Raw genomic sequence first — 15,421 nt, 5'->3', positions numbered from 1 at the left:
AGGACCTGTCATTCGGAGATAAGTCCTATGAGCCTTAATTATCTCTCATGTGTATATTATTACCTGGGATCAAGTCTCTCTCTCTCTCTCTCTCTCTCTCTCTCTCTCTCTCTCTCTCTCTCTCTCTCTCTCTCTCTCGCTCTCTCTCTCTCTCTCTTTCCTGTTAAATTATTTTTCTTCGTAGATATTTCTTCTCGCTTCATTTTCATTTGTATTTTTCACTTTTTTTCTAATTTTACGTATCGCGCTTCTGCTTTCTTTTTAATTTTCTGTGTATATTTATTTTGCTATTCCTCACTTTTTCTTATACATATCCTCATCCTCCTTCTCCTCCTCCTTCTCCTCCTCATCCTTCACTTTCACCTCCTCCTCTTCCTCGTCCTCCTTCTCCTCCTCTTTACTTCTGCAGGATGCAATTGATATTTATGAGGCGAAATTTCATGCACACGATATTACGGCGCGACCTCCAGTCTTCTTGCGTCGCCAGTAATTCTCATTGAAGAAAATGGAGCGTCGCACAGTTAGGGAGTGAGGAAACTGGCCGGAGCTGAGAACACTTTAACGCCACTAAAGGTTTTTTTTTTTTGTCCAAGTGGCCCAAGTATTAATGTAGCTCTTGTTGTCTGGAGGGTGTTGGAGGGAAGGGTTGGGGAGGCAAACGCTTGCAAGTTATTGGTTGAGACTCATGGGAAATATGCCTCAGGAGTGGGAAGGGTGGCAAAGGAGGAGGTGGAGGTGGTGGAGGTGGAGGTGGAGACTTGTGCCGAGTCCTTTCATGTTGTGAACTGTTGCCCTTGTAAAAATGCATGTTATTTGCATAGCTGTCGACTTTACTTCAACATATTTCGACTTGCATATATGATTTTTCTTTTGTTGTAGTATTTGCAATGCATGTGTTTTGTTGAATTCAATTTCATTTTGATCTATACTTTATTTTACTACACCTGGCTGTGAATTCTGAAGGTGTTTCACTGCAGCAGTCCTTTCTTCGTAGCAACTAAGATGAAAATGTGGGTACCAGTGGCTTGGTGGTGTGGGTCAGCATCCCCGTGACAGAATGACAGCAGTGACAACCTTGAACTTGGGAGGCGGGAGGCAAGGAGCGAGGGAGCATTGAATAAGGAGAGAGCGACAAGAGGGAAGTGCATGAGGAGATGGTGGGAGCGGGAGGGTAGGGATGGAAGAGGAGTTGGGGAGAGATATGAAGGAGGGACTAGATGGAGATGCTATGTTCCAGTGGGCGTGTGAGCGAGTTGTGGTGTTGCAGGAGTGAGAGTCTTGTTGTTGTGTTGCCTGACGAGACGCCCACTGGAGGGAGTCGAAGCGAGGGGAAGATTGAGGTGTGAGTGGGGACGGATACTCTGTGTGTGTGTGTGTGTGTGTGTGTGTATGTGTGTGTTTGGAGTCTTTCATTAAGCTGTGGCGTCGTGTTTAGCTTGGCGCAGTGATGGGGACTGGAGGGGCTTTGCGTGGTGGGCGTGGGCGTGGGCACAGTAGTGGTGGTGGTGGTGGTGGCGTGTGGTGTGTTTTGATGGTGTGTTGACGCTTTGTGATTGTGGTGAAAAAATCCGAACGGTGTTGTGGTGTTGCCTTACTTTTGTTTGTGATACGGCGCTGTTTGCTTTGCTTTTGCATTGCTTTGTGTGTGTGTGTGTGTGTGTGTGTGTGTGTGTGTGTATGTGTATGTGTGTGTGTGTGTGTGTGTGTGTCTGAGCTCGTGTTTCTTTTTTTTAATTTTTTTTTTAATACTCATGATGACATTTCGTTGATATTTCGACGGTAGAGCTGATGAACTTCATATAGGTGGAAGGGGTGATCTGTATTTGGCTGGGGAGGAGGAGGAGGAGGAGGTTGTGATAATGGTGGTTGTCATGGTGGAAGTGGTGTGAGTGGGAGTGGCAGAAGGCGTAGGATGGCTGTGGGAGAGGTGATGTAAAGCAGAAGAGTTCAACGTGGGAGGTTCAAGGGAAGAGGTATATTCTCGTCAGGTAAGCGGAGCGCCTCCTCTCATCATTAATGTTATTCCAACTCACTGTTTCAGAAGCTGTCCCGAGGCACTAAACGCGAGCTGAGGAGCAACGCGGTAAGTATTCCAGCATAGTGAATTACACCATCTCATCCTCCATTTTGGGTCGAGAATTCATGAATGCGCTTTACATTATTTTACCCTCCTTTTTTTTTCTCTCCCACTCTGCTGACAGGAGCGCGACATGAATAAAAGCAAACAGATTCAGGTTGCATTACGTCTCCATCGGGTATTCTGTCAGTTCTCCCGCCATCACAAACAGGACTTCAAATTTCTTCCACTATTACTACGCACCACCGTCACTACACACAGCCACCACCGCCACAGCACCACAACTGTCGCCATGCTTTCCCGACAACATTCTCAAGCCGTTTTTTGCCACAGCAGAGTCCACAGTCACCAGCACAGGCACCATCACACCACCAGCAGTAGCAACACTCACCTGTCTCACACGTCACCTGGTGGAGGAGAAGGAAGGTCACTGAGGCGAACCACATCACCACGTGACCACCACACCTGACCATCGCGAACCACTGGCCCGCCACACACCGCAGGGACAACTTAACTAAACCACTAAAGTTTTCGTCTAGACTAAGTAAAACTAGACTAATTATCTTTAGCATCCACGCATATCTGGGGGTTCTGGCAAGGTGAGGGGGGGAGAGGGGAAAGGCGTGATCATGCGGCCACACTCGCGAGGGAACGAGTAGAGCGAGGGGCGTGCGGGGCCTGGGAAACTGAGGGGCGGCGGCGCGCTACAAACCCACGCGGAACATCAGGAGATACTGAATCAACAGGCAGAGTCGCGACGGTTTTATGATCGTAAGGTTGTCCGCGCATGCGTCCTGACCCCTGACATCCCTCTGACTTCCTCCTTCTGACGTGACTGACATCACTTCATGCGGGGAAAAGAAAGTTTGCCAGAAAGTTTGTGCAGTAAGAGTGTGTAAAAGGCCCAGACTTGAGCGACGGTGACGAGGGAGGGTGAGGCGCGCGCCGAGAATTCCGCGTCTCGCCTTTACACAGACGAGGAAGCTTGATTTCCCGCGGTAAGCAGTCCAAGTGCTGAAAAAAAAATAGAAAAAAAAACATTTCCCTTCCATAGTTCACGGCAGTGGAGAGTGAGGGTCTGCGAGATGTGAGAGGTGAAAGGATGACGGTGGTGGTGGTGGTGGTGGTGGTCGTGGTGCCGCGTCCCCCAAAGAAGCGCCTTTTCTTCTCGTGTTGCTTCAAAGAAAAACGCCAAGATTTTCCAGTCGTGTATAACTTCAACCTTTGTCCAATTGCATTGTAGATTTTTTTTTTTTTTTTTTTGTGGTGTGAGGAGAAAAAAAGAGAAAATAAATGAAAGAGAAGGTGAAGAAGGAAGCGAGAGAGAGGAAAAAAGAGGATGAGGAAATGTAGGAGGTAGAGGAGTAGGAGGAGGAGAAGGAGTAGAAGGAGAAAAAGGAGAACGAAGAGAACGACGAAGAGAAAGAGGAGGAAAGAGGAGAAAATTTATTACAAGGAAAGAAAAGACGAAGTTAAAGAGGGAAGAGGAGAAAGGAAAGTAGGAAAGAGCATATGAGGAAGAGAACGAACTTGAATCCTCTCGATGTCTCATAAGTCCGGAATCTTCAGTTAAATTCATTACTGTCTTCTTAATTGAAAAATGTCGCGGTAATTTCGAATCACTTCACGGACCTTCGATATGGCGGTGGAGGCGGTAGCGGTGGCGGCGGAATCCGTGCCGCGCTGTGTTACCAGGATGAGAAATAGCGGAGCATTATTTGACGAACAAACGCCCAAACTCTGCGACACTAAATCATCAGTGAATTGGTGAAATTCTGAAACGCACTCGCGAAAGAAGACGAGGAAGCAGTTGTTGTCGCCTCTCCTTTGTTTCCACGCCAGTTTTCCTTAAATTGATTGCAGTGCGCAGAGAGGATCGTGAGGAAATCGCACTGATGCAGCATAACGCCACGTCAACAGTGTGCATTGGAAATTAATCATCATCTCTGGTCAGTATTCCTGGTGGCACCTTTATAGCAGACTTGGCAGCGAATGTGTTACATGGCGGAGATTGTTATGTATCAGCTCTTGAGAGAGAGAGAGAGAGAGAGAGAGAGAGAGAGAGAGAGAGAGAGAGAGAGAGAGAGAGAGAGAGAGAGAGAGAGAGAGACGAACACAAATGGACAGACAGACAAACAAACAGATATCATCTTTTTATCTGTGCACCTGTCAACATATGTACAAGTGGAATAAGCAAGAGTTGCGTGACTGAAGAAAAATGAGCTTTCAGCAAATTAGTTTCCACATAAGTGTTTGCCAGTTGTGCAGGTATTATTGTTGTGTATTGACAACATAATTGCACGGCAGTAGATTTCATTTCACAATTACTCTGTCTCTCTCTCTGATCAACACGACTGGTTGTAGGATGATATTCTTTTGCTCTCAGATTCCCTTGCTGATGTTGATAAATATTTTCATGAGCTCATCCACCCTCCTAGATAAGGGAGCACCGTTTGTTATCTTGGCTGACGCTGTGTAACGTTAGCTATGTGAATTTAGTATTCCTAAGCGTCTTATCTCGACCACTTTTAAGACTGCAATGGAATATACTGGGTGCTTTCTGGTAAAAAAAAAAAAAAGTGAAAAATAACACACCCATAATAACTCAGCTAATCATCCCTGTGGCCTTTGAAAACAGTCTTAGTGAGAGAACAATGCATTACAAAATATGCTTAAGTACCATAGATTGTGAATGAAGGAAAGCGGCTCTTATCCATCAGGAGAGAATGTTAACGCTCCGTCACTTGGAATCTGAGGAGACAGGTCAACTTCCAGGTTATGCGTCCTGTAGTGTATCTTCTTTATTTTAACGAAACGACTGTCCATTGCGTATGTAATGTTCAAGTGATGTTACTGAATGCTTCTTGGGGCTTTATTCGACTAAGAAACTCACCCAAGAATTAGTTTATCTTATGGATCATTTCTGTCTATTGTGTTTAATGCTGCAACTCCAGCCACATAAACTGCTCCTTGTTCGAAGTTAAAATCCCATGTAATTGACAGTATTGATGTCTAAACGAGAGAGAAGATACGAACAGGAAACGGATCACACATTGGAATTTGCTCTCGGGATTCAACAGAGCCGCCGTTCACGTGCACTGAAGATGGTGAGGCTTTGAAGGCAAGCGTGCCGGAGAGCTGTGGGAAACTTATTTATAGCTGTGTGCTGTGATATCTAAAGAGAACTCTCTGATATGTTTGTATCGTTACCAGGTTTTAGGAAATGTTCAAAAGGAAAATAATATTAATTTATCTATCATAATAACTGATGTACTAGTTAATGTATTTCGAAGTATGAGAGAATGGTAGGTGTTGCTGAGGGACTTCACTATATACTGTCCTTCCTTGTTTTAGTATAAAGAGAAACTTTCTAAAAGAGCACGTTGTAAAAGAAATTAATGTAGAAATAGGTAAGTGAGATGTGGCGGTTCAAAGCGAGGAAACCAGATATCCAGCAGACCTGATGATGTGGGGTGAATGCAGGCAGAGACGCCATCAAACTTTAGCAGACGGGATTATACAGGCGGACCAGTCAAACCAGCAAAGCCATACTGAACCAAGCCGCCCCAGCCAAGCCACGCAAAGCCACGCAAAGCCACGCAAAGCCATGCCACGTCAAGCCAAGCCAGGGTGTGCCGCGCCTCCTCCTCGTGAGTGAGTGCGCTATGGACCGTCAAAGAGCTCTCACAAGAGTCCGTTCGTGCGGCAAGGTAATTAGATGTATTATCAAAGACAAAGTTAAAGGAGAGGGAAAACTAAAAAAAACTCCGCAAACTTGGTGAAATCGAGTTTGCATTATTCCCGGGAAAGAAAAAATAAAAAAAATAAAACACTTCTGAGAGCTTTTTGAGTAATCGTTGAGAATGGTGCGCGTTTACTCTTGAATGTATTTTTATTAACGCAGTTGCATGTTCCCGTAGGTGATGCTTGATGTGCCACGAGCCTGCCGGGAAGAAGAAAAGCACCACGCCGGGAATCAGGAGGCAAGTGAGGTAGTGAGGCAGGCGTGGGTCGCGTGGCTAAGTGGCTAACATTGCAGTCACCTATTAGACGTTACTTGTATTCATGCTCCTTTGTCATCGGGAACTGCGGAGAACATGATCTTCAAAGAAAAATCCTTACACACACACACACACACACACACACGTGACGGATGGTAGTGGTTGGCAATCCTACCGCGGCGTGACGTCAAACTAAAAACTCCATCTCTTTGAAAACGCCCAGAACACTTCGAGAACATGCCCCGGGGAGTAGATGATGACGGACGACCGCTGTCAGGAGGGAGTATTTCCAGGGACACACACACACACACACACACACACACACACACACACACACACACACACACACACACACACACACACACGTTCGTTTCAGTATCTCGTCTTCATTGAGTTAAAGGTAGAATCTAATAGTTCACCCAGGTCAATTCAATGTTTATAAATATTTATACCCCGATAAATCTCCTTATAAATACTTAATAAGCGGACCCTCATAAACTGGATTAAAACGTCCTGCTCAGCTAATCTATCTCTCCAAAACTAATGTTAGACAAATCGTCCAGAATATCATCTGATATATACGTTCATGTTTACTAACTCGGCACATCAATTTTCGCAGTTTCTCTTGCAATTTTACATTTACTAAGGCACGCGTTTTCTTTCTGTAAATAGAAACATAAACGTCACCTAATAGATTATGATGAAGAAGTGCGCCATGCTAAGCGAGCGAGGCACTTTCCCTTGATAGGCGGCGGCTGGAGGTGGTGGCAGGTCCTTTGGTGAAACGAGGACGCTGCAGGAACAAGGCGGGGGAAAGACGGGATGAGTGAAGCCTGGAGGACGGAAAGAGATCAGCGGGGAGGACTTGAGGAGCGTGGATGGCAAGACGTGAGGTATACAGTGTGTCAGCTGCTAGGGGAAGGGTGCAGAAAACGAGAAGATTGAGGTAAGGAGAGCGAGAGAGGCCAGGAGTCGGAGGAACACGAAGAACAAGCTCGGGGACAGCAGAAACAGATGGGGGTGTTTGTTGAGTGGGGTGGGTGCGAACGAGAAGAGCTGGGAGGCCAGAGTGAAACATGGCAGACACAATGTTATACTTGCCTTGGCATGAAAGAAAACGGGAGAAGTGGGTTGCTGAATGTCCTCCAGGGAAGTAAGAGAAGGAGTAGAAGTCGTGAAGAGAGAGAGAGAGAGAGAGAGAGAGAGAGAGAGAGAGAGAGAGAGAGAGAGAGAGAGAGAGAGAGAGAGAGAGAGAGAGAGAGAGAATTTTACTAATGATTTCAAAGCTTCAAGAATTCTTTCCAAGCTATTTTCGTAATGTTATTAACTTAGTTTTTTTTTTTCCTTCTTATCTTCTTTCTCAGCGGCGTCAGTAGTATCAGTGTTATGAAGGAAGTGGGGGATTGGTGCTATAGCGTAATTACATCGCAATATCTTCGTTGCATCAGCTCAACTCCGCCGCTTCAATCTTCAAGTATTGCGTATGTTTCTCATTATCAAACTTTTCACCATTTTCCTCCTTTTTTCCACCTTTTTTTTTTTTACACTTTCTTTTTTGGCTTCGTATTTCCTGTTAAGTTCCTTCCGAACATTACTTCCGCTTAGAGCAGGAGGAGGCGGAAGGAGAAAAAGAGGAGGAGAAGAAGGAGGAGGAAGAAGAGGACGAGGAGGAAGAAGGGTACGGGAAGGAGATGGAGGAGGAGGAGGCGGAAGAGGAAGAGGAAGAGGAGGAGTAGGAGGAAGAGGAGGAGGAAGAGGAGGAGGAGAAGGAGGAGGAGGAGTTCTCATTAGCAAAATTCAGTCGAGATGCTTTCAGCACTTAGCACTTTATAATCTCTCTCTCTCTCTCTCTCTCTCTCTCTCTCTCTCTCTCTCTCTCTCTCTCTCTCTCTCTCTCTCTCTCTCTCCTCTCTCTCTCTCTCTCTCTCTCTCTCTCTCTCATTACAAGAAAGGAGAAGGTGGGAACTCGCAGCAAACTTAACCACCACCACTACCACCACCACCACCACCACCCATCAAACCGTCAAGCCATCAGGAGCAGAATTACCTTAGTCACACCACCACGATCCCTTGACGCTTCCCCCACACACATGTTCGTTGCTCCCTCTGCCCTTCCCCTCCCAAGAGACACGCCCCTGTTAAGTAATCCCTTCCTGATCGTAAGCGGGACACAAACACATTACCACATTAGGAAGGAGGGAGAAGGAAAGAAACATTTTTCCTCCCAACCTCCCGACTTTTTCACCTCGTGGACCCGCTCTCGTGTCCCCATAAAACACGGGGTTTTAGTACAGCATTAAACGGGGCTCTCCAAATTTCCATGGCTGTCTTTTGAGGAATGAGAGGAGAGTAAGAATAGGAGGTAGAGGTGGTGGTGGTGGTGGTGGTGGCGGTGGTGGTGGCGGTCGTGGAAGAAAAGGTACCTGAGGACTTTCTATATCGCATCCTGTACTAAGTGAAAGATAATGTTTGTGTGTGTGTGTGTGTGTGTGTGTGTGTGTGTGTGTGTGTGTGTGTGTGTGTGTGTGTGTGTGTGTGTGTGTGTGTGAATGTGGGTGCTAGAACAAAACAAAAAAAATATTTATATAATTACAGTCAATGACCCGTGTTATTTTTTTGTTAAATGATCAAACAAACGTGAAATGTTTCGAGGTGAAAAAAATGCTGTTTTGTTGGTGTACAGTGAGTGTTTGTTTATTTGTTTACGCGTGTGTGTGTGTGTGTGTGTGTGTGTGTGATGGGAGTGCCATTGTGTACGTCCTACTTTCTGCCAGACTCAGTTCACACCACCACCACCTCCATTCTCACCACCACCACCACCACCACCACCACCACCACCACCACCACCACTACAACACCCTGCCAATTTGTGTCCATTCATCTGTAAAGAAACTACACCACGCCCCATGCACCTCACACACGCGGGCGCGCACACTCACTACCTATCCACCCGCCTACCCCTTAGCGCACACACACACACACACACACACACACACACACACACACACACACACACACACACACATATATCAAACATTGACAATAATTTAGAGTCGATATAAGCGTGTTGAGAGAGAGAGAGAGAGAGAGAGAGAGAGAGAGAGAGAGAGAGAGAGAGAGAGAGAGAGAGAGAGAGAGAGAGAGATACAAAACTGTTTCCTTCAATGACTTAACCCTTAGCAATCCTTTTCCAGCGCTCACAGGCAGAGAAGTGTTACGGTTTCTCTTTTATACATCACAGACATTCATACTATTCTCTTAATCTCAATCACAATTAATAAAAAAAACACTAATGTATAAAAGTCACTGAACTTTTTTGTTAATCAAGAGCTGAAAGTTGTGATGACGGTCGTTGTATTCCCTTAACTAACAACTTATCACTTTGCAATCAGCGTCAATGTTTTCAGTTAGTTAATATCTGTCAGGTGAATTTAGTGTCCAACAAAGGTTTGTCACGGTGTCCGAATGTCCTCTTCCGGTCACTGGCTTTTGTTTTACATGTAATCTAAATAGTTTTGTTTGAATTTGCTTTTTTCGTTTGTTGTATATTGGAGCTGCTGGCGACAGATGGCATTGTGGAGTGGTAACTTTTTGTCATATACTCTTCTTATTTACTCTCCATGTAGTGCTTTTCCTTTGTCAATTCGAGATGTCAGTTAAATGTACGTAGGTGTATACAGGCTTGATTTATACATACATAAAAGCATATATATACAGCATGAATGCATACAGTACATACATAGCAATACATACATGTATGCATACGTGCACTTTTTGCATGGGAATAGTAGGGAGGAAGAGTAGGAAAAAGGAAAGAAGACATTTGAGTAAAATATGTGACAAGAAACTTGGAGACAGTAGAGAGAGTTGGCTGGATGGATGTGGAGAGGGAAGAACGGAAGGAAGGAGCGATGGCAGGCTGGAGGGACACAGGAGAGACGAGAAGGAAATGCTCATACATAAACGTTGTGTTCCCACCTTTCCCTTCCGTAAATACAGTTATTTTTCCTGGTGGAGTGTCAGCGGATCAAGACAAGAAGCAGGCGGCATGAGTCTGGCCAGCAAGTCGTGCAGGGAAGGGAATGGTGAGTGTTCGGAGAAACCCTCTCTTTTTCAATCGTCTGTCTACATTTCTAATGGTTTAAATCTTTGGAAGTATATCAGTTACATGGTAACAATCGCGCGTATTTCCTGGATGATGTGTTGACACAGGCAGTGAGTTTCTCTTCCCGAGGGTAATTAGCATTAGACAAGGCCAAATATGTGCATATTCTAGTGGCTTGAAGATCCTCCCACCTTGGATCACAATCTTGAAGTTCCAGACCACTGGGATGATTATACGGAAACTCGTCCACACCATTCCTCGCTGTCTCGTTGAGCCATCCAGACCCTGGGAGCGCGGCGACATGGAGAAGGGGACGGCTGAGTGTGGGTGTCGTCACAGCACAGTCTTGGTGAGAGTTCAGGGACGCAGACAACATCCTTCAAAGACTGCTCGTGGCGAGGTCATCGCATGAAAGGCGCTCTGCTCGGTTGTACATGACCATCACTCTGCCTATCGTCTTCCTCGGCATATTCATCTAGTTCGTTGGAATAAAGAATGAAGGTTGGTAACTGTGAGGAGAGTCTTCGCTGGCACGTTGAAGGCAAGACGTGTCTGGGGAAGGTACGTGCCGCGCCTCTCCACGTCTCAATATCAGAGAAACAAGACCATAAAAACGTATCTTACTCCGTCCGGCCGACAGCGCGCCTCGCCTCTCGGAGTTATGCTGCAGCCCCTCCCCCCCGGTGAGGGAGGTAGGGCCTTGGATATCTCGCAGCCGCCGCTATCTGGGCCACCATCACTTCGCAGGTAATAGGAAATTTTTGCCGTGGCGGACTGTGCTGCTTTTTTTTTATCGCTTTATCTTCTTTTGTCTGTCCGTCCAGTTTCCTGCTGCGCCGGCCCGCCACTGCCGGGCCTCGTCTCATGAGCTTCGTGTTGGTTTGCTGAAGTGTTACGAATTTGTTTGTTAGTTGTTATTGCACCACCTCTTTATTGCTGACTTTGCTGGAAGATTAGATAGAATAGATGATTATTCAGTAGTGATCTTAGAATGTTCAAGCATCATGAGCCATGAGACGCTTTTCATAATGTCAGAATGGGCGCAGCACTTGTGGTTCTTTCCGCTCTTCCTTGAACGTGTGCTGTGTCTTAAAACATATTTTATTTATCCAGGTGGAGTTGTTATAATCCAATAAGCGAACAATGAAATAAAATGTAGCGCTTCATACATATTTGGAAGTGTTCGAAGTTCCGGACGATAAGGATGAGCGCAGTGAGTGCAGGCGATCGTCGTGGATTATTCTTCTGCTTTATTCAGGGAAACTCATTCGTGCGGAAACTGCCGCGCCAGTGTTGCCGGTGACGATGCGGCAGAATTTATGGACGGAGTATTTTCGTCATGAACAGCGCGCGGCCTGAACTGTCTGGCAGAGTCCCGGAGATCACCACGCACGGCACCAAAGCAAGACGTACTGCTCACCAGCCACCCCGCCGGGAATGAGCCATCAGCTGCCGCACACCATTGAGCCTCATGCAAAGTTTCAGAGTAAAAATCTATTTCATCATGTCAGCATATGGGTCACGCCACCTCCCGCGCCTGCCACATGCCAGACTGGGGGACGCGATACCTCGCCTGAAGTTTTCATCTGAGCTCACTGTGCTGGGGTAGACGTCCTCAAGCACAATCGTGGCCAGAACTCAGACTGCACTCACTTCCATTTTTCTTTGCGATTTCCCTCAGTCTTAAGTTCTCGGATCCGCCGACAGTCTGACAAAACCTGACAGTATTGATAGATTCTTAGCAGCTCAGAGGACTTAGGGCTGAAAGAAAGCACTATTCACAGAGATGGAGTGAGGTTTGTTGTTATTGAACTTCTGACTAGACTATAACACGCCTTGTATTTGACCTGTGTTTCTATTCCCACCCCCTTAACAAACTTCATGTCTTTGTAATATGTTTTGCTCTGAGGCTTTTGGTTAACAGCACGTCTTACTTTTAACCTTTGTATCACCGCCTGCAGAAGAGGAGGCAAAGACAGCAACTCGAAAACGTAACAGTTATTATTTATTAAAGTTTTTGATTTTCCACTCAGCTTTGACCATTTGATTAATAGTTCTATCACCAAATAGCTTCTCGTTGTCATCTTTTTTTTCTTCATTCTGCTCCTCTTCCCCCCGCTTCCTCCTACTAAATAGCCCGACGATCCCCAAGGCAGCTCTGTTTCTCCCCAATAGCGAAAAATAGCGCGGCCCGGACCCTCCCTTTTCCCAATACTTTGCTAAGACTCTTACCTCGTGTTGTGTTCTTTTTAATTAGAACTTGTGGCGATTTCCCTCTCTCTCTTCCTCCTCTCTCTCTCTTGCTCTCTTTCTCTCTCTCTCTCTCTCTCTCTCTCTCTCTCTCTCTCTCTCTCTCTCTCTCTCTCTCTCTCTCTCTCTCTCTCTCTCTCTCTCTCTCTCGGCAGTGTTGATTGTGGATATTTTGCGATCAGTACGTCTTCAATTTTGCCAACAACTGATATCACATTTCTTCCTCCACCGTCTCTCCTCCCTCCCTCTCTCTCCCTCCCTCCCTCCTTCCCTCCCTTCCTCCTCTGTAGTAATCACTCTTCCTAACTTCTTCAACAATCCCTGAAACCATTAAGTCACGACGGCAGGAGTAAATTCATTTTTCTCTTTGCAGTCAGTTTTCACTTCTCCTTGTGTTTAATTTTCCCTCAGTTGCTCGCCCTTGCCGCCTCTCTCTCTCTCTCTCTCTCTCTCTCTCTCTCTCTCTCTCTCTCTCTCTCTCTCTCTCTCTCTCTCTCTCTCTCTCTCTCTCTCTCTCTCTCTCTCTCTCTCTCGCCGCCACTGCCGCCGCCTCCGTTACCACCGTCACTGTTGCTACGAGGTTGTGATCGAGCTGCAAGCCTCACCGCCGTTGTCTCTCTCTCTCTCTCTCTCTCTCTCTCTCTCTCTCTCTCTCTCTCTCTCTCTCTCTCTCTCTCTCTCTCTCTCTCTCTTTTTTGTACCGTTTCCTCTTTATATCGTTTACTAACTTTATCCTGATGTTTTCCTTGAAGTGGTTGGTCCCTTTTTTTTTTTATTTCGTGCCTTTTATTCTGTTTACTAAGTTGGAATATTTTTTTTTTTTTGTGTTTCAAGCTTCCTTCCTCGTTGGAGGGAATTATATAAGATAGATGAAACAGCGTGACAGTGATTATTCATGAGGTGACTAGTGACGTGATAGAAGAGGATAGATAGGTAAATAGACATAAATAGATAGATAAGTACATAGACAAATAGATAGATAGATAGATAGACCTACAGATAAATATCAAATAAATGGTTAGATATATAGATAGATAACTTTTTCTTCTTTAAGGTCAGCAGAGAGAATGGAGAGTGGAAAATGGGTGGAAGCTGGTAGGGGGAGATGAGGAGGAGAAAGCGGCTTTGAAGGGAACAAACTGGTTGAGCTTCAGCAAGGTGGATGAAGTCTGGCACGGCGGCAGGTGCGGGGATGGAGACCAGTCGCATAAAGGGGGTTGCAGTGAAGATTGGCAAGGCGTCGAGGTTGAAGGTTGAGACAGGCGGGAAAAAGGGTGGGAAACTGATGGAGTGATTGGATGCTGTAGAGGCTGCGATGAGGGCGGCGGCTGAGGGGGCGATGGGCCGCTGACCTCTCCTGGGTCATGACAACTGTATGTATTTTCAGCTACGCACTTCTCTTGATTGAGCCAGTGGAGGAGGGATTGGCTGGCCCGCGGGAACACGTCCTGTATTGCTTTACATCGCTTGCTCTCGCTCGCTTGTCTTTCTCAGTGAGTGTGTTTGCTTGACGGATTTGTTTTCTTTGTCGGTGGACTTGTTAAGGCAACTGTCCAGTGCTGTGTTAGTCTTTTGTGTCCTCCTTTCCTCCATCATCATCATCATCATCATCATCATCATTATCATTATCATCATCATCGGCATCTGTATCTTCATATCTCCATCTTCATCCTTTTCCTCTTCCGCTTTGTGCTACTTGCTGCAAGATACGGATTCATTTGTCGTTTCTTGTTCTCTTTTATTCACTTCCTTGTCTCCGTTTTGGCGTCCTGCGTCATAGCATTATCGGCCACTCACCTTCCTGTCTTTTTTTGTAACGGAACTTTTTTTTTCCATCTCAACCAGAGTCTTCTGTGCCTCCCACAGGCGATTATTATTTATTAGTCTGGGGCGCAAGATCTAGTGGCTGATCTTGCTGGCAAACTCTTGTGCCATGAGTGGTGTGTGAAAAAGCAGGAATGTTAAATTTATCACAACAGCATGTTTTGCTGCACAAACTGCATTTCCTCCACTGTACGTACTTGCTTATATGATTTAGAGGCTGTTGTCTTAGAATGTGGTTGAGCTTCCCTAATATATATATATATATATATATATATATATATATATATATATATATATATATATATATATATATATATATATATATATATATATATATATATATATATATATATATATATATATATATATATATATATAAATGAAGCTCAACCACTAAATCAAATACGCAAATACAATGGAGGAAATACACACACACACACACACACACACACACACACACACACACACACACACACATTCACACACATTCACACACACAATCACACATTCACACATACACAAGGTCACAACTCGGTTTGGGTTCCCGCTGGTCTTCGTTCCCAGGCGAATAAATGCTAGAGCGTGATAGGTCGTACTGGAAACTGTTTGCATTATGAACATGTAGAGACGAGTACATTTCACCTCGGGTTTTGTTATATCAGCTTTAGTGACACAAAGCAAGTAGAGGAGTCAGAAAACCATCATTTGTATTGTTGTTTATTCCATGTTCATGAATTTCGTATACCTGTTTTGTAAATGTCAACAGGCATGTTGCTTTTTTTTCCACAATAGGATAGACGCACATTCATGCTACGCAAGGCGGCAGTATTGTGTTACTCTCTTAGTGTATATAAACATGATATAGTCTTGTTTTTCGCAGTCAAACACTGCAGACCTTTTGTCGAGATTCTTATCCTACATAAGAAAAAAGAATACAGAGCAATTTGGAGAAAGTTGACGGTTGGCCGCGTGAGACAACTCTTGGAGTGCTCAGCAAGACTCTAATTGCTTCATCATGTTCCTTAACGCGCTGACCTGCTATGCATGTAAAACCAGACCTTAAGTTCAACATTTATGTATATTTCACAAAAAAAAAAAAAAAAAACGTGATATAAGTACGACTCTCCAACCAACACCAGCTCACTTCCCTACATCGTGGCTCAG

General features: G+C 45.2%; 1 protein-coding gene and 1 long non-coding RNA gene across 3 annotated transcripts in view; one reads left to right on the top strand and one right to left on the bottom strand.

Annotated features, from left to right (window-relative positions):
- The window catches only part of LOC135104322 (protein amalgam-like), a 111,422-nt gene extending 108,167 nt beyond the window's left edge, over positions 1-3,255 (bottom strand). The window contains exon 1 of one of the 2 annotated variants that reach the window (XM_064011594.1): positions 2,469-3,255. In XM_064011594.1, the coding sequence (XP_063867664.1) occupies positions 2,469-2,649 (181 nt within the window). In that variant the 5' untranslated portion in view covers positions 2,650-3,255. The remainder of the gene's footprint in view (positions 1-2,468) is intronic. The other variant, XM_064011593.1, reaches the window with a different exon arrangement.
- The window catches only part of LOC135104323 (uncharacterized), a 147,006-nt gene that overhangs the window by 114,337 nt on the left and 17,248 nt on the right, over positions 1-15,421 (top strand). Inside the window, exons 3-4 of the long non-coding RNA XR_010270392.1 lie at positions 2,042-2,083; positions 5,998-6,060. This is a non-coding gene — a long non-coding RNA (uncharacterized LOC135104323). The remainder of the gene's footprint in view (positions 1-2,041; positions 2,084-5,997; positions 6,061-15,421) is intronic.

The sequence above is a fragment of the Scylla paramamosain genome, chromosome 10 (genome assembly GCF_035594125.1).
Source record: "Scylla paramamosain isolate STU-SP2022 chromosome 10, ASM3559412v1, whole genome shotgun sequence".
Lineage (NCBI taxonomy): Eukaryota > Metazoa > Arthropoda > Malacostraca > Decapoda > Portunidae > Scylla > Scylla paramamosain.
Note: the sequence above shows the minus strand (reverse complement) of the source record. Positions and strands in the feature narration are given on the sequence as shown.